The sequence below is a fragment of the Notechis scutatus genome, chromosome 6 (genome assembly GCF_049901735.1).
Source record: "Notechis scutatus isolate UNSWTSFEM ecotype Mainland chromosome 6, rNotScu1.2, whole genome shotgun sequence".
Classification (NCBI taxonomy): Eukaryota; Metazoa; Chordata; class Lepidosauria; order Squamata; family Elapidae; genus Notechis; species Notechis scutatus.
The window spans coordinates 13,724,757-13,746,845 of record NC_142014.1 but is presented as its reverse complement, the minus strand read 5'-3'; the positions used below and the strand labels follow the sequence as shown (position 1 = coordinate 13,746,845).

The window sequence follows — 22,089 nt, the reverse complement described above, 5'->3', positions numbered from 1 at the left end:
GTGCAGGGATGAGGGCTAGTAGGGGTGGTGTTTGTGTGTGTGTGTGTGTGTGAGTGAGAGAGAGAGAGAGAGAGAGAAACTCAGCTTGCTTCCCTTCTGCTAAGAAAAGTTTGCAGCCGCTCTCCCATGCGCACTCCCTCGCCATGAAGTCGTTTCTATTGGCCGATGGAAGCGGCTGGTGACTCTGCCTTTTGGGAGCTTCCATCGGCCGATAGAAACGGCCTTGAGGAGAGCGTGCTCCTCTCAGGAGCACCCTGTGGGCAGCCACGCCTCACCCCAAAGCAACTGGTGACTCTGCCTTTGGGGAGCTTCCATCGGCTGAGAGAAACAGCTTCGTGACGAGGTGAGTACACATGGGTGCTTGCCCCAAGGCCGCTTCTACCAGCCGATAGAAGCGGCTGGTGACTCTACCTTTGGGGAACTTCCCGTGGCAGCCTCATGGAGAGGTGAGTGCGCATGGGGCACTCTAGGTGGAGGTGTGCGTGGGGGAAGAAATTAAGTCACCCCTGAAAAGACGTCCTAGCTGTTTTTTCGGGGCTCAAACAAAAAATAAGACCCGGCCTTAAACACGGTATGGATATATATACATACATACATGCATACATACATACATACATACATATACATATACATATACATATACATATACAGATACATATACAGATACATATGTGTGTGTGTGTGTGTGTGTGTGTATGTGTGTGTGTGTGTGTGTATATACTGTAAATTAGTCAAATTCAAATAAATACACCAAGGTCTTCATAAACACGAAACATACATTATTGCTTCAAGTATGACTGACTGAGGGAAATCAACATTGAGTGATTACCAATAAGATTCAGGCTGGACAGGACATTTAAGTGATAAATCGCAAGAAATTTTTGGCAAATACTATCTGGAGCACTTTTACTTTCAGAACAGTTTCTGGGCTTTGATATACTGCTGTTGGTGAGGTAATTCTCATTCTGTTAGGAGAATGAGCGCACACAGGGAGACGTAGTGAGAGTGGTGAAGAATAACACACAAGCAGCACACAGATATACTGTATAGTAAAATGTAGGTTTTTACTTCCAGTAAATGGTTAAGCAAAGTCCAACAAGCAGTCCAAGTCATTCACAGTTAAATCAGTCAGTTTTCAGTCCAGGGATAATTCAAATAACAAAGTCCAGTATCATAAACAGTTTAGTAACAGACTTACATCAAATCCAAGAAGAACTATGATCAGCAACAGTCAATAGGGAAATTCAGAAACAGCAACACTCTCAGCAACAACAGAACAACCCAGGTTTCTGGCTCCATCTTATGGCCGTTTGAGGAAGCACACCCAATTACCATTTTAGCATTCCCTTAAAGAGACAGTATTAAAATATCTATCCTGGTTTATATATTTTCCAACCCAACTGTTAGGTGACTTACATTCCTAACAGCTGTCATATGCTATGTGGAATTTACAGTGACATGTAGCCTAGGACCATTAAAAACAACAACTCAAATAAACTTCATTGCAAGTGCAACATCATCTTTCAAGATCTTTTGTGACTGAGTGTGAATTAATCTTGAAGCATGTGAAACTGTGAAGAGAGACAGGGTAGTGCACTTTGAATTCTACGTCAGTGACTCTAACTGTGTTCAAACATGATTTCCTTTCCATTTGCATCAGACTGATCATTATAATCAAGCAGAAACTTTGTGGACCCAAATCAAGTCTTAGGAGTATAGGCTGTGTATTTCTATCTTATATAGCACTATCCTAATGTCCAACAGTGGTTGGAGGTGAATCAGAAGTTGAAATATAGCCAAGGCAGGAATTGAATTCCTTAAAATAATAAATAAAACTGTCTCAGATTCTTAACTATTTAGACCAGGGCTATCAAAATCCATGTCCACGGGCCAGATGCGTCATGTGCTGCCCACGCCCATACCCAGTTTAGCGAAGGGGAAAAAAAAAGTCCTGATACATCACGTGATGCTGCCATGACGACATGAGTTTGACACTCCTGATTTAGACTATCACCTCCTCCTGTACAGTTCATCCCGTGATCTTTAGTCACCAATGAATTCTTTGACAAATCTGTTGTGGATTCATCTGACATTACCATTGAATTTTATTTGTTTTAATGCTGTATCATGTGGTGGAACAACTAGCCACTGTATCATTCCTTATAAAATTTTAGAAAGGACCAAAAGCACATTCATTTCTTTGAATTCTGGTGTTTAAATATTAAGAGGTTACCGTTTGAGTTTCTAGTTAGGTTAATGACATTTCTCTGATTGCTTTATTGTATTTTTGTAAGCCATTAAAGGTTAGCAGATTGATTGTATAGTTATAAATAAATAAATAACATTCAAATTGATTAGAAAACTTCTTGCTTTGCAGAAATCCGATACATTCCCAATAAGAGCTTACAAAGAAAGAAAAAAAAAGCTTCTATTGGTGCAGGGAAGGTGTTAAAACTCAAATTATTTAACAACTATCTAGTAGCAAATTATTAGATGTACAAAGGTTTTCAAGTAAAACAAGTTCCTGAATGTTTGTATCAGATTTTAATTTGATCTAAGCCAAATAATTAGGTGTTAAATATACTTCAGACTGACCAGGTACAAATATTCTTAAATGTTTTCCTCCAACATGTTCAGTGGTGGAATTCAATTTTTTTTACTACCGGTTCTGTGGGCATGGTTTATTTGGTGGGCGTGGCTTGGTCATGTGACTGGGTGGAAATGACCAACTCAATGTCACTCACATCAAGGGGTGCCTCACCTAGCCCCTCCCCTCCCAGCCATTCCTTGTCACCCAGCCTCAACTTATCTATAGTTCTGTATAAATGTTGTTCACCTTTTTTGACTTTATTATCTGCATACTATAAATGTACTTTTATGGACCACTGAAAGGAGGAAATGGCTCACATGCTTTACTCAAGAATGTGACATAGGCAACAGGCTTTTAAGGGGCTGCCACAAAGAAATGGGGGGGTGTATTTTCCAAAGCACCAGAAGGCAAACAAGAAGCAATGGATAGAAACTGAACAAAGAGAGAAGCAACCTAAAACTAAGGAGAAACTTTCTGACAGTGAGAACAATTAACCAATGGACCTGCTTGTCCCCAGAAGTTCTGGGTGATCAATCACTGAAAATTTTTAAAAGACTGGACAACCATTTCTCTGAAATGGTATAGGGTTCCCCCAAAAGTCCCTTCTAAGTGTTATTCTGACATCTTTCCCAGGACCTCTACTCAGAGTTTGGCATCCTCAGTTTTCCTGCCTGCGCAGGGGCTTGGACTAGAAGACCTCCAAAGTCCCTTTCAACTCTGTTAAACACGCATGTATTTATGCTCTGGACTATAGACATTGAATGCATGTAAACCCTGAAAAATATGTGGTAGCCCTGGGCAAAAGAAAGGCAGTAGAATCACTCTAGGTGTAGGGACCATGTAAAATATTAACACATGATAAATAATGGAACAATTAGAAATAATAGCACAGAATTTTCTCTGTCTCTCTTTCCTTTCCTATTTCTTTCTTTCTCTTTCTTTGTCTCTTTCTGTCTTTCTTTCCCTTCCTTTCTTTTTCTCTTTCTCTCACACACACCACACACTCTTTTCTTTCTTTCTTTCTTTCTTTCTTTCTTTCTTTCTTTCTTTCTTTCTTTCTTTCTTTCTTTCTTTCTTTCTTTCTTTCTTTCTTTCTTTCTTTCTTTCTTCCTTCCTTTCCTTCCTTCCTTCCTTCCTTCCTTCCTTCCTTCCTTCCTTCCTTCCTTCCTTCCTTCCTTCCCCTCCTCTCTCTCTCTCTCTCTCTCTCTCTCTCTCTCTCTCTCTCTCTCTCTCTCTCTCTCTCACACACACACACACACACACCTGTCAGTCTTCATTCCCTCTCACTCTAGGCACCTTACTACCAAGGGGAAGTGAATCCAGCATTAGAGAAGTTCTGCAGGTAAATGGACTTGCATTTGCAGCTCCTGCAAACTTCCCCATGGCTGGATTTCCCCCCCTCCCCCAGCGTTCTTTCCCTCTCGCTCCAGGTACTTTACTCACAAGGGGAAGCGATACTTCTAGTGTCCGTGAAGAATCCATCCTTGGAACAGTTTTGCAGGTTAATGGACCGCTGCTCCACCCACAGTCATGTGTTTTCAAGTGGCTGCTTGAAAACACATGGTTTGCATGGCTTGCTTGCTACCCTCCTTTAAACTGGGGTCGCAAGCATCAGGTGAGTGGGGCAAGCAAGTGAGCGGAAACTTGGCGACCGGGTTGGGGGCGTCGCCTACCCATTTGGCGACCCATGTCAAATTCTTGCTACCGGTTCGCCCGAGTAGGTGCGAACCGGCTGAATAGCACCTCTGAACATGTTGATGAGTAAAATTTGATGGCCAGTTTCATGGAAGCAAAGGTTCTCCAGTCATTTCTCAAGAACACAAAATTGTTAATTTTAATGCTCAAGCAAGATTCACTGTTGAAAAAGTCAGGTAGCTGGAATTCCCGTATAGAGCTTTCTCTATGTAATCAATCCATAGGAGCTCATAGGAAAAAGAGGCCAGTATAGAGACAGAAATACAGTAAAAGACTATATCAGAAGCAAATTTTGTTCCCTTCAGTTGAAGCACAGGTAATAAAAGTGGCAGAAAAAAATTATCTGCCCTGCACAAATATAAAATTTAGAATTTAGTTCTGCAGAAAAGTGAATGGCAGAATGAAAACAGAGTCCTCAAATAAATAGAAAATGAGTTTGGTTATTTTAACTCTTCTTTTGATCTGCTAATTGGAAGTACTTTCAGATGATGAAGGTATCTGCAAACTTTCCAGCCTATTTCCTCAGATGTTCTTAAGATGTCATTAATTTTCTTCATTTTTTAACTGTGTCTTTTACTGCAGAAAACAGACCTTTCTTGCATTTAAAATATCCAGGTAGAATGTGTTTATGGATGGTGGGTAATTTAATGAGCATCTGTTTAATCTAGTCAGGTTTTTAAAACTGAGAAGCTGGATTTTAAGTGATGGGAAGTATTAGACCAGTTCTCCCTTGCTGAGAAAAAAACAACTGTTAAACATTTATCAATAGATTTTCTTGCAGAGAGAATTTTGACAGCTCAAGCTGTCCTTCGTTGAGGTTATCTTCTTCCTAGTCTATCATTATATTGCACAAACTGATAAAATTCATTTCCACTACAGATACTTAAGTTCATAATGACTAATTATTTTTAAACTGTTGATTTAAAATGTGAATTTATATTTATCAACATCAATATTGCTCCTATTTTCTTTTGTTCATTCTGTTATATGGCATCTTAAACTTCAGAATAAAATTTATTTTCAACACCTCTTGTTTAAAAAAAACCAGTTTTCAATTATTCCATATATCTTCATTTGCTACATAAAACATTTCCCAAACTTTTGGGAGTATAACATGGTACTACAGGAATTTATGCACCCTGTAATACCTTGATAATAAAATACCTAAACTTGTTATGTAAACTTACTCTTGTTTTAATACAAATGAAAGATGATTCAAATGCACGGCCTATTTTTCCTTTCAGGGTTTGAAGTAAGATAAATGGGATTAAATTGAATTTAATGCCAAGATTTATTTTGTATTTTAATAGTTCTTCCCATTTTCTCCAAGCAAATATATAGGATATCAAATAACTTTCTCTGCCTTAGTCATCTTTCAAGTTTTTCATTGTGTACATTGCAGCTGCATTTAGAAAAGGTACACAAATTTATCTCCAGGTATTTATTTTATCTTAAGTTATTGGTAGGAATTCAACCCTTTTTGGAATTAAACTTGAAAGTTTTTATGTCACACCATAAAATTCAAGTCTTTATTTCGATCTTTGTTAAATTTCAGATAAATTTCAGTATTCTGAACTTAATGCTTTTAGTTTAAAAATAACTAATAAACAGTAGTTGGTGAGTTAATAGAGTTTTCACAGCACTATTACTGTTGTGTTCTTGTGAGAAAAAAAACTGAAGAAATGCACGTAGACCAAACACAATTAACTTTTATAAATGTTTTGTAAAGAGGGCTAACAAAACTCCACTCAAGAAATATGTCTTTTCCAAAATTCCTTCCATTGGGTAGACCAAAATATTATACTAACATACAACACCCCCAATCTACAAAAGATTTAGTTTGCAGAATATTGTTCTAATGCCTTGTAGAAATCAAACCAAGCTTTGTGCTCAATTATCAAAGTCTTTTCAGGAATCAGTCCTGGTTCTTAAACTGGTAACCTACTTTTATGAAGAATTGGAGGAAGCAATGAAATTGGAATGAAGTGGTGGACAAATTAAAATAATGAGCTTGAATGCTTTTTCTGTGAACCAGTCGAATGTTGCCTTAAAGCCTCAATTTCTTTTGATCTTAAAATGGGTGAATATACAGAAAAAATATTTCTGGTATATTGGCATTTCAGAAAATGTTTAATAAGTGTTGGATATAATAATCACCTTCTGCTGAAAATGCAATTCAGAAGTTGGAATGTTAATTCATATGGCCTGGATGTGGCCTATTTTTGACATACTTTGAGCTGAAATCCAAAGATACACATTCTGGTAAAGAATGTGTAAAGTCACTTGACTATATATTACAGTATTTGTAATTTGTAATTCATCAAAACATGGGCAACTGGTAATCTTTTTTGTGAATCATCAAAAAATTAAGCTACAGTATATGGCTGTATTTATATCTGATTAGAACTAATCTGAAGTAATTGGAACTAATTAGAACACTGTTAACTTTAGATGTGGTTAAGCTTATGCATTCAAAAGTGGTACAGGTAGTCCTTGAGTTACAACTAAAATTGAGCCCCAAATTTATAAAACATTTGTTGTTTTTACAACTTTTCTTGCCATCGTTGTTACATGAATCACTACATTTGATTGTTAATTTAGTAACTTAACTTGTGCCATAATGTAGAGTTAATGAGCATTTAGTTTGCCATTCTAGAATGTTCTGTCATTTGGTAGATATAGTTTTCCACAGGGTAACCTTCATGCTCCCCTTATAACCAGCTAATGCCCCTATTTTTAGATTCTTTTAGAACCTTATTTTTATGTATACTTCTTTTTATTTTATTTTATTGTATTTTATAATTATTATATTTTTAGAATGTTGTATTTTCTGTGCTTTTTAATTGACTGTACTTCTTCCTCCTTATGCTGGTCTTTGACTATAATAGAGATTTGAGGATGAATCACACATATCTTTTCAGATCCCAAATTTAAATATGTACAATTTTAATTGTAAATTGTTAAATTTTTATAGTAGAATTGCACTTTGTTTTGTTAGTTGGACATCAATATAACAAACAAATAAATGGAATAGTGGTTAAAGGTGTAAATAAAATAAGTTTCATGTTCTTATTGTTATTTGAGTTTAATAAAAGGCAACTTTGTGCTGTGAAATTCAAATGCTTTGTCCCAAACTCCAGTGGCAACCCACATCAAAGCACAGGTGAACTTTTCAAATGGTGATCTTCAGAAATATAAAATTAAAGAATGTCCCTATTTGTTTTTCCATTGTCTGGAAAACACATTGGTGCAAAACCTGGGAATCAGTAAGAGATACAGTTTATCTGAAAGACACTGGTGATACTTTTTCAATTTTGATGGGCCTTGATTACTGCTTACAACATAAATAAAATACTAGTTGTCTAAGACTCTCTGTTACTGTGAAAGTGATATTGTTATAAATGTCTACATCTATAACTATGAAAAGACCTTTTTAGAAATGCATAGGATAAAGCTCCAATGAGGTGATACTTCTCTAATCTATGCACTGCCTTTACTTTGGGTAGCATTTTCTCAGTCTCCCTGGAGGTTGCCTGTGACAATCAATCTAAGATATGTCACTTGCTAGACATTATAAAATGATGAGTACTGCATGGCAAGAGATCTATTGTACTTTGATATTCATGCCATGCAAAGTCATTGTATCAAAGGTTATAGATAAACAGTACAATGAGCTATATTCATTGATGATGGAAAAGAAATAGAAGAATAATTTTCAGCGGGTATCTTTTTTGATATGATTAGCCAATACATCTGGAAGGGGCAACTTTTTGTTGTTATTTTAGTGAAAGACAATATATTTGTGGAGGATGGCTTTCTGAAAACTGGTGGATGAGATGAGACAGAGGTGGTATTCAGCAGGTTCTGACCAGTTCTGGAGAACTGGTAGCAGAAATTTTGAGTAGTTTGGAGAACCGGTAGCAAAAATTTGAGTAGTTCAGAATACCACCTCTGCCCACAAGCCCTGCTCCCAAGCCCTGCCCCCAAGTCCCAGCTGATTGTCTGGGTCTTCTTTTGTTGCCCTGCACAGGAGAACAGAGCTGGAAAGCAGGTTAGTAGGGTGGGGAGAGAATGGGGATTTTTTTTTTTTTTTGTAAATTTTATTTGAGTTTTCACAAAGAGAAAAAAATACAAATAAAACATCTTTTTTGAAAGTAGCGTAATCCCGGGTTACATTTCTTCGTACAGACACAAATTCTGGTTCATGCTCATTTTTATATTCTATTCCGTATCTTATTACTATTTTACATTTTCTGCATAGCTTCTCCCCTCTTTTAATTTTCTAAGTTTTATTTTAATTATCTCATCTCAATTCAGATCATTGTATTTATATTTTTTGTCTGTCCTGTTTCAATTATCTATTATCTTTTCTCATTAAACAAAATTTCTCCTGTAGTTACTGATTGAAGTATGACGCCTTTATATCTTTTCCCTAAAGTTGTAACATTCAATATAATACATAACTTCCATTCGGATTCTGCTTGGTACGTTCTTAAAATATATACTGTATTCTTAAAAAAAGAAAAAATTATAAATGTATATAATTAAAACAACATTCCATTCCATTCCAATTCAATTCTATCATTAATATTAATATTCATGAAAGTCTTAACATCTTTAACATTACTTTTCAATTAAATATCATACTATGGGAACAATTATAAGCTTTCCATAGTTAATCCCCCCCACCTTCACTTATATTTTATAAAACATTAACTAATTAAAATGTCCCCGTTCCTTCCTAATTCAATTTTCTCATTTATTTTATTTCACTTATTTTATTCACAAACATTTCACTAAATTACACTAATTATTTTATCCCTCATTTTAATCATACGTTGTTTCCAATTTTCTAAAGTTATTTCTATTACTAATATAACAATACAATCTTATGTACCTTTACAGAATCCCTTTTTCAGTTAGATTTTCACCCATTATCTCTAAATAGGTCCTGTTTCTCTATATCTTGCTCTGGACCTTTGTAACTTCTTTTCCTTTCTTTCTTCCCTCTCTTCTTCTCTCTCCCCTTTTTACCCCCTTGTCTCTCTACCTCTATTTCTCTCTTCTGTATTCCCCTTTTCTGTTGCTTTCCGGTATTATACTTATTTTTCGAATTATTTTTCTTTTCTTTGGTTGTTTTTTTAAGTCTTAAATTCTCCATTCTCTTTCCCCCCTTTCCTTTTTCTTCCCCACATAAAATTACTTCTTCTTTGTCCCAGTCTTCTTGTTTTGCAGTCGTTTCTTGTTGTTTCTCATAGTTCCAAATCACCATTTCTAAGAATTGAAAAACAAAGCCAAAAGAACCCTTCCCTTCTTGTGCATCTTCTTTGTACTTTTTAAGTTCCATTCATTTTCAATTCATCCAGAAGTGGTGCCATTGTATAAATTTTTAAACAACCACCTGTCATTCAAATATAGTAACCAAAAATCCAAAGATCACCAAATAATCCAAATACACGCAAGCTGTTTCTTTTTTGCTCTTTTTTTTTCACTTTCTCTTCCCGAGGTTACTATTTAGTTACAAAGTTTCAGTTAAAATGTATCTTTTAGAAGTCTTGTTGATATTTTACTGTAGATTCTTTTTAATTCCAGGCAGTCTCCTCCCTCTTCCAGATCCTGCCCTTATTCTTTTTCTCTCCCTTCCTGCTTATAAAAAAGAAAAATTTTAATGTCCAGAAATCTTTATTATCCCTTTGGCATTTTGTTTTATTTTCAGCTTAATTGCCTATTGATGTCAAAGCGGATTTTTCCAATTTCTTATTTAAGTCTCTTAGTTGTCAGTATAGGGAAGGAGAGAGAAGAAGAAAAAAAAGCCAAACCTTTCCCTTTTCACTTTCCTTCGCTGCTTCCAACTCTTCTTTGGGAGCGATGTTATTTTTTGTAAGTTTAAATTCCAGGGTACCTTAGTTGTTGCTTTTGCAATTTGACCCAGTCAGCCAAAACTTTCACTTCTTATCTTCCTCCTGCACATTCTTTTCCGGTTGAGTTCTTCTTTGAGGTGGCCATTTCTGACCACTGCTGCAACCGCCTTCGGGAAAGGGAGTAATGGCCAGCTGAGAAGGAGAAATGTGGCTCTCCTCGACCCTGCTGGCAGTCTCCCTCCTCTTCACCCCCTCTATGGGGTGGCTTAGCCCCAAAACCAACCGGCTCGGGGCGCTCCAGCGGCGAGCCCAGACCGAAACCGTACACGATCGCGGTTTTCTGTCTGTCATGAAACCCTTCAAACCGGAAGTCCAGAATGGGGATTTTACAGTATCCTTCCACTGGAGTGGGGTGGGAATGAAGATTTTGCAGTGTCCTTTCCCTACCACACCCACCAAGCCACGCCTGCCAAACCACACCCCGCCCACTAAGCCACACCCACAGAACTGGTAGTAAAAAAATTTGAATCTCACCACTCGATGAGATTGAAAGGCCAGTGGCTACAACTAAAAGACACAGGTCTCATTTTCTGCATCCTTTCCTCACCTTTTTCTGGCACTCATTATTTCTCTTCTTATGACACTTTTTTTTTCATAATTACCCCCACAAAGCAGGCTTCTTGGGCTGGATGAGAGGGAGGAAGAACAGTGGTGGGATTCAAATTTTTTTACTACCAGTTCTGTGGGTGTGGCATGGCTTGGTGGGCATGGCTTGGTGGGTGTGGCAGGGGAAAGATACTGTAAAATCTCCATTCCCTCCCCTTCCCAATAACCTGCTTTCCAGCTCCATTCTCCTGTGCAGGGCAACAAAAGAATTGGGTGACAGAGAATAGATAGGGACAGGGCCAGTCAGAGGTGGGATTTGCCGGTACTCAAAATTTCCACTACCAGTTCTCCAGAACTGGTCAGAACTGCTGAATACCACCTCTGAGGAAGAACATGAATATCTCTTGTCAAGCTTGAATTTGTCCGTTACTTAAAGCTTTTGGCTTGAACCTGAAGGCCTTTGCTGTACACAATACTGAATTAAAAGGTCTGAGATTCTTCTTCATGTTCATTTCAGATTGCTTTCAAATGTTATTTTGGAGCTTCAGGGGAATGTTTGATAAGCTCAAGTTTGAAATCAGGAATGCTTTCTGTGGATGATTTTTTTCCTTCTTCTGTGGCTGGGGAACTTTGAAGTGAATATATGATATGCATCTTTCCATTTGTATTACACATCGGATACAGGTAGAGCAAATATTAAGCCATATAACGTGTTATCCTTGGATCCTTTTTAAAAATGGCTAACATTTCTGTAGGGTTTTGTGGTGCACATAAAACCTCCAAGAACTGACATTAAATCTCTACCTGATGACACATCTGCAAGAACTTTTGTGCCTGCCAGCTTAGGTTAAAGCTTTTTTTTCCTTGATAGTTAAGGTAGATCATCAGAGCATTTGTCAGTTTTTCTTAGTTTTCCCATCAAAGAAATAAAGCTGAAGGCAGCCTTTATTTGCACTGGATTCTACTGAGTTTTTGTAGTTTTAAAAGAAATTGTGGGGAGGGAGTTTCTGATAACATTGCTGTATGATTTCTGAATCTGGCACTAAATGTTCTTCATTCTTGGATTAGAATTCATTTATTGGCATTAATTTAAAACAAGAAATATCATATTTGTTTAAGAACATAAGTACATTTTATATATTTTATATATTAGCACAAAAAGAACTAAGAAAAAGCTGAGCTGTATTTTGATCTTTCATTTGTTCATTTTTTTTAAAAAAAGAATCATTTTCAAAAAAACCTTAGGCATTCACTACATATGATATTTTATTATATGGGTGACATACATTTGATTCATATTATATGGGTGACATACACTTGATTTCATTTGTATTTTTATTTGATATAATTAATAAATTTGACCTTGGAAAGAAATTAATACAGTTGTGATGGCAAATAAGTTTCTAGAGCAGCCATGGGTAACTTTTTTCTGACTTATATTTCACATTTATATGTGTTTGTGTGTGGGGTTGTGGTGATAGTGATGGTTAGAACTACAAAGTGAACTGTTCGGAGGTGTTTTGTGGTGAGCTCTTTCTTTTACATCTCTGATCTTCACATTTTGTATATGTGTGTATTTGTGTGGGTTATGGATGTAACTGAGCCTTTATGTTGAGAATTGTACCCTCATTGGGATTCTAAATGAGATATTTGTAACTTTACTAAAGGCTTGATGGCACATATTTGAGATTATAACTTCCTTAGGGACAAAGAGCTTCCTAGTTTTGTTTGGAAATTCTGAAAAGTGCCAAGCATATTAATGCATTTTGTTATATACACTGTTATTTTTAGGTGTTGGTTTTAGTACATTTCAAGATATTTATGTAGGTCAAATACAAATGCTAATTGACTAATTGCACTTCCACAATTTACATGTACACTGGGACACAAATATTCTGAGCTTTGATTTTTTTTACAAAGCGTTATGCCTCCCCTTCTCTCAAGCATAAATATATGCACAAAAACAAGAGCTTTGTGCAAAACTGCATACCATTTTCAAGCATATGAAAATTTATGTGCATGATTTAAAATATATAGCTTAAAAATTCAGAAACTGATGAGGAAAGAAATGAAAATGCACGTAGGAATAGCACAGAAAGATCTAGCAGATTTGTCCATCTCTGTGTACATCGTTTGTATATAGCATGAGTAAGATCATTGAGTTGGTTTTTCTGCATCAAAGGACTTGCTACAAGTATCCTGAGTAGCATTCTGAGTGCACAGTTCTATTCTCTGTACAAGTTGTTGCAGCTAATATAGACCTTTGAAGTTTACAATTACAATATAAGCAAGATGAAAGGGTGAAAAGTCTGCTTTGATTGTTGTATGCCTTTGCTGAGTGTACAGTACACACTAAATAAATTCTATCCTGTAAAGGCGTATGACAATTTACAAAGAGGACTAATAGAATAGGTAAAAATGGTGATTAATGAAGGTAATTTTTCTCGTGAAGAGTCCATGTCCAAACTGATTTTAATTCCAATGAAAAAATAATTGTTCTTTTAAAAAAAGAAAGTAATACATATTTAAGAATGTAAATGTTGTTAATAATTTGTGGTAAAAGTAGAATAATACGACACATTCAGTGGCAAATTTAATGGGTACCCAAAATAATATATACCCAAAACCCAAAATAAATTTTGCCTGGAACATTAAAACTAAACTGGTTGATTTCTTGCTGGTTTTGTAAACTAATCTTTATTTAAATTTTATTATATAAAAAAGAGGAAACAACAACAAAAATCTTTGATATGCTGATGATACAAATGTCCTCTCAGAAACCAAAGAAGTCCTGAACAATCTGATTCAAAGGCTTAAAGAAGAAAATGAGAAATTTGGCCTCTTCCTGAACATCAAAAAGAACAGGTTCATGACTACTGTGAAGAATGAAAATGTCAAAATAACAACTGATGGTGAAGACATTCACTTTCACAGGATCATAGATTGATCAAAGCAGGAAAGGCAGAGCAGAAATAAATCATTGAATTGCACTGGTCACACAGTATGAACCATGTATGGAAAAGCAAGGACAGCAGCCTTGCCAGTAAATGCAGATTAGTTCATAGTATAATATCTCCCATAGCTACCTTTGGTTTAAAAGTTGGATCGTGAGAAACTGGACAGGAACAAAATTAACTTGTTCCAACTGTTCTGCTTGTAATGGTCAGTGATGAAAGGAAATGGGTCTGCCTGAAAACATGGTGATTAGACACCATCAAAGCTACACAAACAAGGGCATGGATCATCTGAAAAAAGCTATAAAAGATAGAACAATGTGTTGAGAATTAATCCATAGAATTGCTGAGAATCAGACGTGATTGAATGGGTACCACCACCACCTCCTCCTCCTCCTCCTCCTCCTCCTCCTCCTCCTCCTCCTCCTCCTCCTCCTCCTCCTCTTCCTCTTCCTCCTCCTCCTCCTCATCCAGAGTGTGACACTTTTTTCATATTGTGTGCTGTTTTTCCCTACTGCATTTTGAATGGGTGTAATCCTTTGGCTTTTTATCTTTTTCATTTCTTTCTACATTTCTGTCTGGAGATGAATTCATGACATATACATTTTATACCAAATAAATAAGATTTATTTTAAAAAGAATGCCAATTGCAATTTACTCCCACCTGTTCTTATTTCCATAACCCACACTGTGTCTTTTGGCATTGCTTGGCCCCAAATATTTTGAAATAAATGTAATAATATTTTTGCTTACACCTTGACCAACATTTATAATGAAGTATTTTTCTTTGTACATTTTGGATGTTAAAATCAACCTTTATATTGGGGATATGGAAAGCCATCAGACGGTCTTTTCTAAAAGAAATTAAAATAGCAAATACATTCTTTTACCTGATAATATTGCTCTCCATGTTCAGAAAGGAATGTTTCCTAAGCTATCTGTTACAATCCGTTCAGCCCCAAGCTGAGGAAATACTAGTCATTATCTCTTCTGTAACCTATACCCTGGTTGTAAACAGTATGGAGAATAGGAAACACACAAAAAACAATAATCTAAACCCATAGTTATGGCTAGTGGTAATAATCAACATTTCATAATAATTATGCCATAGCAGTGAGGGATCTTCAAGCAATGTTGTCAGCTCTGAAGCCACCTGGGGTCATCTTCAGGGGTGCTGCAGCAAGGCCGGTTGAAGTTGTGGAGACTTGAGAAGGGAGATAGAGATAGCTGGGGGATGTGTAGCCAAAATAACATTCTTTCCTGTGGGAGCCAAGGACTCTTTACCAGGTGTTGGAGAAGCATGGACAAAAGCCAGCCAGAATTGGGGCTGTGACCTGATTAGACCATGTGATGGATGTGTGACCGGGGAAAAAAGAATTTTGGGGTTTTGATTTGGGTGGGGAAAACCTTGGGTCCTTCAAAGTCAGATTTTCTCCAGATGTGCCTAATAAATTTATATTTTGAGGAAACTCCAGGCCTCAGAGTTTTGATTGCCTTGGGTCTGTTACCTGGAACCCTGACAAATGTATGTTTTTTTCTAATTTTAATATTTTTTAACAATTAGAAATTTAATATCTGAAGTTTTAGTGAAGGGAAATTTCTGGTTGTTGAATATCAATTGAATGTTAAAGGATTAGAAATACAATGCTGATTTCTTTTGTACTATTCTATAGCTTTATGATTTCAACTTCCAAATAGAAAACAAAATATTAAAAGTTTGGAATATTTGGTACTGTGCTAATCCTTTAAAAGGTTATATGATAAGGAAATAATTATGAGGTACAAGATTTTGTATCATAGATGGTCATGCTGTTTAGGAATATTGATAACTGAAATAACTCTGTGTTTTGATCTACCTACCTACTTATTTACCTAGCTATTTTTCATGAAGGAGATTATGAATATAACCATCTATGTATTTTTCTACTTTGTGGAAAATTATGTTCAACTATGTGATGAGGAAATGCAAGAAAAAAACATACCCTGTCACATGTTAAAGACTTTTTTCACAGGATAATTCTTCATTTTGGAGTATAACCTGAACCTGATAGGTAATCAGTACTGCTGATCACTTTTCCAAGCACTGAGACTATAGAATACCATTGTTACTTAAACTTCTTGAAACGCTAATAATTATAATAATGATAATTATATAATTATAATAATTATTACAATTATAACTACCAGAGCCCTGGCATATAAGTTGGATACTTTTTTAAAAAAAAACTTTGCTTTGTGAAAAAGTTTTCTCTGCCTCAGGTCTCAAATGCTTGACTTTCCCTTACTAGGTGAAAAAAAATTGTCCAACTCTCTCTAGAAATTATTAAACATGTTTCAAATCACGAAAGATTAAGTCTCTAAGGACTTTTAAGGTGATACCTACCGCACATCAAAGAAAGGAAAAAAATACCAGGAAACATTCCTAACAAGATGTATTATAAATTATTACAAGTTTCTGAGAAGAGGAAAATAGTGTATCAAAATGCTGCTATAGGCCTATTGTACCATAAATCTTCAAATAGATTTTTGTCGCCTTGATCTAAACCGGTTTGTACTTGACTGAAATATAGTTGATAGAATTTCATTGCTATTAAATGGCATGAAAAAGCTGTAGGAACAGACAAAGTTGGCCCAACATTAAGCAAGAAACAAATACTTCAGCAAACAGATTTTGGTGTTATGAAAGGGCAACAGATTGTTTGATACTTAATTTATTATTATTGTATTTTCCTTTGGGTTGCTTTTTCTGAGGATGTTAGTGTTATATGCCAAAATAATTTTCTTCTTCCAGCTCAGGGTGCAAAATATCTTGGTTTGCAAAGAAGAAAAAAGAATTACATTCATTTGAGTGATGTCCTGCTTGTATCCTATAATGTTCTGCACAGTATTACTGCATTTCGATTTTTACAAATGAATAATTAATAAGATGGTAATAGAATACATTTAGTATCAATATATACTTTAGCACAGCGTTAAAATCTACTATGTACATGTAGATTGAATTAAGTGAATATTGTGTGTATATGTTTATTATTGGATTGATTGACTACAGCACCTGTTCTGTTTAGAAAGTGTTATATTCCGTAAACTAAAAAAAAAGGTCCCACAAACATGTGAGATGGAGAGCTTTTTAAACCTACTATCTAAATTCTTGACATTTAGATAATGAGATCTGCAAATTGTATTTGTCTGTCAAAAAATATCCTCATGAAATGTGATAAAAATGTTATTGTCTTTTAATAGCTTTTTCTGTAACATGTATTTGACCAAATTTCTTGGCTTGTATGTTACAGCTCTTTATTTGTAATTCAGTAGAATAATATGTTGTCAATTCTTCCTCTATCAGAATAATTAGAAATTAATAAAACATTGTATTTTAATTTCAACTTGTTGCAAAGAACAAACCTTGATGGCCTTTAAGAAATAATAATGCTGATAATTAGTGTCTGTTTACCCATGTAAAATATGCTTTTTGCCTTGTCCAATTTGAAAAGCCGTTTCTTATGATTCCCTAGAGTGACAATGTTCTAATTTGTTAGTATTGAAATGCATATTTTCTAACTTTTGTACATGCAAATTTATTGCCTGCTAACTAGTTACTGCTTCAGCAGTTTGTGTTGCTATCGGTTGTGCTTACATTTGATTCATTAACTGTATAAACAAGGAATATATTCTGAATAAACCCTAAAAATTCGGACAACAAGATCAACATAAAGCCACATAAGGCAAAAGGAAGGAAGGAAGGAAGGAGGGATGGAGGAAGGGGGGAAGAAAGATGAGTAAGGGAAGAAGGAAGAAAGAGGTAAGGGAAAGGAAAGGACAGAAGAAAAGGAAAAGTCTGAGAAGCAAATAGAGTGAAATCAAGATTACACCAATTCTTTTTTTCAAACTGAAATTATTTCCTGTTGAATAAATTTGCATTTTATCATTGCTTCCTAATGTCATCAGCTAAACTCTGCTGAGAAAGTTTATTGGAAAATATGCAGTGATGGCCTATGTAGTGATTGACTACTTTGATAAGGAATATTTTTAAGTAGAAATCCAGGAAATGTTTAATGTTCTACTGTTTGTGTTATTTTAATTGTTTTTATTTTGTAAATTTTGTTCGCTGCAGAGTCAGTTGATGAGATTGCCTACTGTACAAATTAAATAAATAAATATGAGCCAATCTGTTAATCACAGTTGACTTAAATGTATAAAAATATAAAAACAGTTGCACTACTGATAGAAAATAATACTTACTTTTTCCTGGGCAACTGAGTCAAGAGAAGGATTCTCTTTCAGTAAGTCAAATAATTATGCTTTTGCTGCGAGTGAACAAAATGAACAAAAATGGGCTATTTAAAATGAACAAAAATTGAAACCAGATTTAACTGTGATATTCATAGTTTAATGGAGTGTCGTGGTGACCTAGAGGTGAAGATTCTCGCCTCCCACTTGGAAGACTGAGAGTTCAATCCTAGGCAATGACAGATGTTTCTCTCTCAGGTTGCAAAGAGAAAATATCTACTGCGAACTCTGTGTAGACATCAGGAAGGGTATCTGGCCAGTAAACAGTTAACTTCACTCAGTTGTTCCCCAAATAAAGGAATTAAAGGTTCATAAAAAGAAGAAAAATGAGACCAATTTACCATTTATGACTTGGCCTTGACATTATAGTCTACTTTCCTGTCACATTTGTTCCAGTCTTATATGTATCTGTGATAACTGGGAAATCATATATTTCTTATCTAAAGCTGTTGCTTTGTAAACGCCGTATCATTGTTTACAAATTTAAGAAATAAGCACTTTTTCATAGAATCATGGTTTCTATAATTCATAAAAACATAGAAGTATAGTGCTGTAAAGAGCTTTTTAAGCCATCGAGCCCCATTCTTTGTTTCTCGTGGGAACCCAATGTCTCATGTTTAACAGATGCCTGTCCAGCCTCTGCTTGAGTGTATGCTAAAAAGAAGAGCCCAAAACTGTTACAAAATCTTTTATTAGAAGGGCCCTTTTTTGAATCATTATTATGTTTACAAGTCATCCTTGAGGTTTTTGTAATATGTTTCTCATGCTGGTTCTTTGCAGATACCTCAAATCAGCTATGCATCTACAGCTCCAGAACTGAGTGATAACACCAGGTATGATTTTTTCTCTCGTGTGGTCCCACCAGACTCCTATCAAGCCCAAGCTATGGTTGACATTGTGACAGCACTTGGATGGAACTATGTGTCAACACTGGCATCAGAAGGGAACTATGGGGAAAGTGGTGTAGAAGCTTTCACTCAAATCTCTAGGGAAATTGGTAAGTGAATCTGTTTTAAAAATTATATTATGGGTGTGAATTTTAAATCCTGGACATGGTCTGAATGATTCATATAAAATAATGATATATTTGATGAGAAAAAAGTGACACACTTGATGGGAAAGCCTGTTCCTCCCAGACACAACTGCTTCTTTTTAATCACTGCTTATTAGGATGGTCAATATAGAATGGAAACTTTGTAAAAAAAAAATGAGAGTTGAGAGTTTAGGAACATGCAAATTAAATTGTGGCCGCAACGAGTTCTTTTAAGTAGATGGAGATCCTACTAATATATTGCATAAATGATCTCACTGAGGTCATTTCCACCTGGAATTTGCAATTCAGTACCTCAATAAAGTTATCACCCAGACAAAACTGTGTCAACTTGGTCCCCCTTTTTTTTAACCTTTCTGATAATCTGCCTGTTGGTACATCTATATTGACAAACTGGTTGGAAAATCTACTTTGGAGGAATGTGAAAATTCTCTTTGAAGAGACTAGACAAAGTATCATAATATGTAAGAGATTTTGGGTTAAGCACTGGTGCTGGTCATTTTTATGGCAGCCCATAAAGATCAATTTTTCTTCTCATTTGACTGACTGTTGATATTACTCTAATTATTATTTTTAGGATAAAATAGTTTTGATCATTCAAAGGTTATAAACATGATTCCTGTTGCTTTGGATCTCACCTATTCTATTTTAATTCTATTTTAATTAGAATAGTTATTTTTGTATTTTTTTAAAAAACTGGATTTCTTTAAAGAACTGTAGATTTTTAGTCATTATAAAATGATACAAAGAGGTTGCAATGGCCATGATCTAAAGTGTGCATCTGTGAATTTTAATCTGATAAATAATTCTTATATTACATACAGAAAAGAGAAACTCGTGTATGATAGTTCTACTGTTGATATCCACTTGGGAAAATAAAACCCTTGGATATTCCCTTCTTTCAAAGATCTCAAAATAATAAACCTGTGTCAAAATACTTTCCCCCCCCAAGATGCTTCTTGAGGTAGGCTAGCCTGAAAGAATGCAACTGAATTATGGGCTACCTTTATAGGTTGATCTGAAATTTGATTCATGATATCTTATTCCACACTGGCTTTTAGAAGATATTTATTCTAAACATGTATTGAAACAATTTTATATAAAACAAGTAGTACAAAACGTTTTTGTAGGTTCTGTTCTGACAAATTTTGGTTAAGACGTTTTTAACTTCAGATCTAGGAATACTGAAGTATCAAAGGATGTTCTGTTAAAATTAGAGATATGTGAACTATTTCTTGAAATCCTATTTCAGATATTCTTGATTTAAGTTTATTTTTGCATTCTATGTCAATAAAATAAAATAAAATAAAAATAAATCAAGGTAAGCTTTACAAATGTAGCTATGATCTGAACAATTTATAATAGTTACGTAACACAAATGAAATGCAATACATTTATTCCCAGACTATAGAAGATACATATCAGATGTACACAATAATGCGCTTGCTTATGCATGAGGAAGTTCCTGTGATAATTATATCTAACTAGATCTTAAGAACTAAAAACTGATTCTCTCCCTCAGTTAACAGGTCCTAACAGTCTATAAATAGTGGGAAGAACTAGCAGCAATACTCGGAGCAACATTGGTGGCAGGATCAAGCTCATTTAGTACCAAATAATGCAGACAAGTAAAAATGCAGGGCAGAGCTTGGTTTACTTTTTGCAAATATTAGAGAGGGCAGGTCTGTGTTACCAGTGGGACAGTTAGGTTTGTGTGTAGAATCTTTGCTTGGCCCCAAGAAGCAGATACTTCTGAGTGTGATGAAGTTGTTTATTCTCAGATTTCTCCAGCTTAGCCGAGCAAGATCGTTTCACCACCTAAGGCAAACTAAGAGCCACATCTTATTTCTCTTGACATGATTAACAAGGAAGTGTTGATTTGCTCATTGCAGTTTGGAAGATCGGCAGCATTTTTATCAAGCTTTAACAGAATTGTCGAGCTTACTGTTTTTTCAATATCTCTTTACCCAGGAGTTTATCAAATATCAGTTGGTAAAGCCAGAACTTCCTTCTCCATAATTTTTTACATATGCAGACACATGCATGCAAACACACACACATACACACACACACTGATATCTTTTGAGCACCATGTGTCTGAACAAATGTCAGCAAGAATCTGATGGCAACCAGGAAACATTCTTGACATCTGGCAGTAGAGAATGATTAAACACAATCTCTCTAGGGTGCTGGCTTTTTGCTTGGTTCAGTTATTGTGACATTTTTATTACAAAATCCATTCCGTCCCCCAAGTGGAATATGGAATGCTGTAGACCCAGGTTTATTCCTGAAGCATCAGGATAAATCCAGATGGGAAGTTGTTGCCTCTTCTGGCAGGCAGTTAAAGGAAAAATGAAGACAAAACAGAATACTCCAGTTTATGATTAAGGGAAAACACTTAGCGCTTTTTTGAATTCTCCTTTGCCTCTTGTTCCTAATACTGAGAACCTGAACATCTGTTAATACAAAGGTGTTATTAGAAAAGACTGCAAGTAAAATGATTTGAGAAAGGAAGCTTTGTAGCTTTGTATGATATTAAGGTGTAAATTATATCATAATCCCGGTGAAGCCCCTTTTATTCCTTCACTTTGCTTCCAAGTTCCAAATATCCTTGACAGAAGACAGAAAACTCCCACACAAGCAGTTACAAGAAGGAGGGAAAAAACAACACAAACCAGGCAAGATAAGGACTGGAGGACGTTCACAGATAACAGAACACACACTGGGAAGGACGCCAAACTCAGAGAGGAACCATAAACTAGATATATCTCCATGCTTTGTTTCCAGCGTTCACCTATACGCATGTCTGTCCTCTTATTCAGTTGTCACAGCTGCAGCCCATCAAGAGGATCAAGGCTCTCTCTTCCCAAGTAGACCACGTCTCTCCCTTATCCTCTCCTCCCTGTGTGCCCTAGGATGGAGAGGGGATGGGCTTGGATCCTTCTCTGATTGCTCAGCCAGCCTCTGCCCTTCCCCAGCCTCCTCCACAACTTCTGGAGCCACATTTCCACTCCCTGTCAGCTGTTCCTCCTCTCTTTCAGT

General features: G+C 35.7%; 1 protein-coding gene across 4 annotated transcripts in view; it reads left to right on the top strand.

The window, feature by feature from the left end:
- The window catches only part of GRM8 (glutamate metabotropic receptor 8), a 505,336-nt gene that overhangs the window by 87,514 nt on the left and 395,733 nt on the right, over nt 1-22,089 (top strand). For all 4 annotated transcript variants that reach the window (XM_087969395.1, XM_087969394.1, XM_087969392.1 and 1 more), the window contains exon 3: nt 18,777-18,993. In XM_087969395.1, coding sequence (XP_087825521.1) covers nt 18,777-18,993 — 217 coding nt within the window. The remainder of the gene's footprint in view (nt 1-18,776; nt 18,994-22,089) is intronic.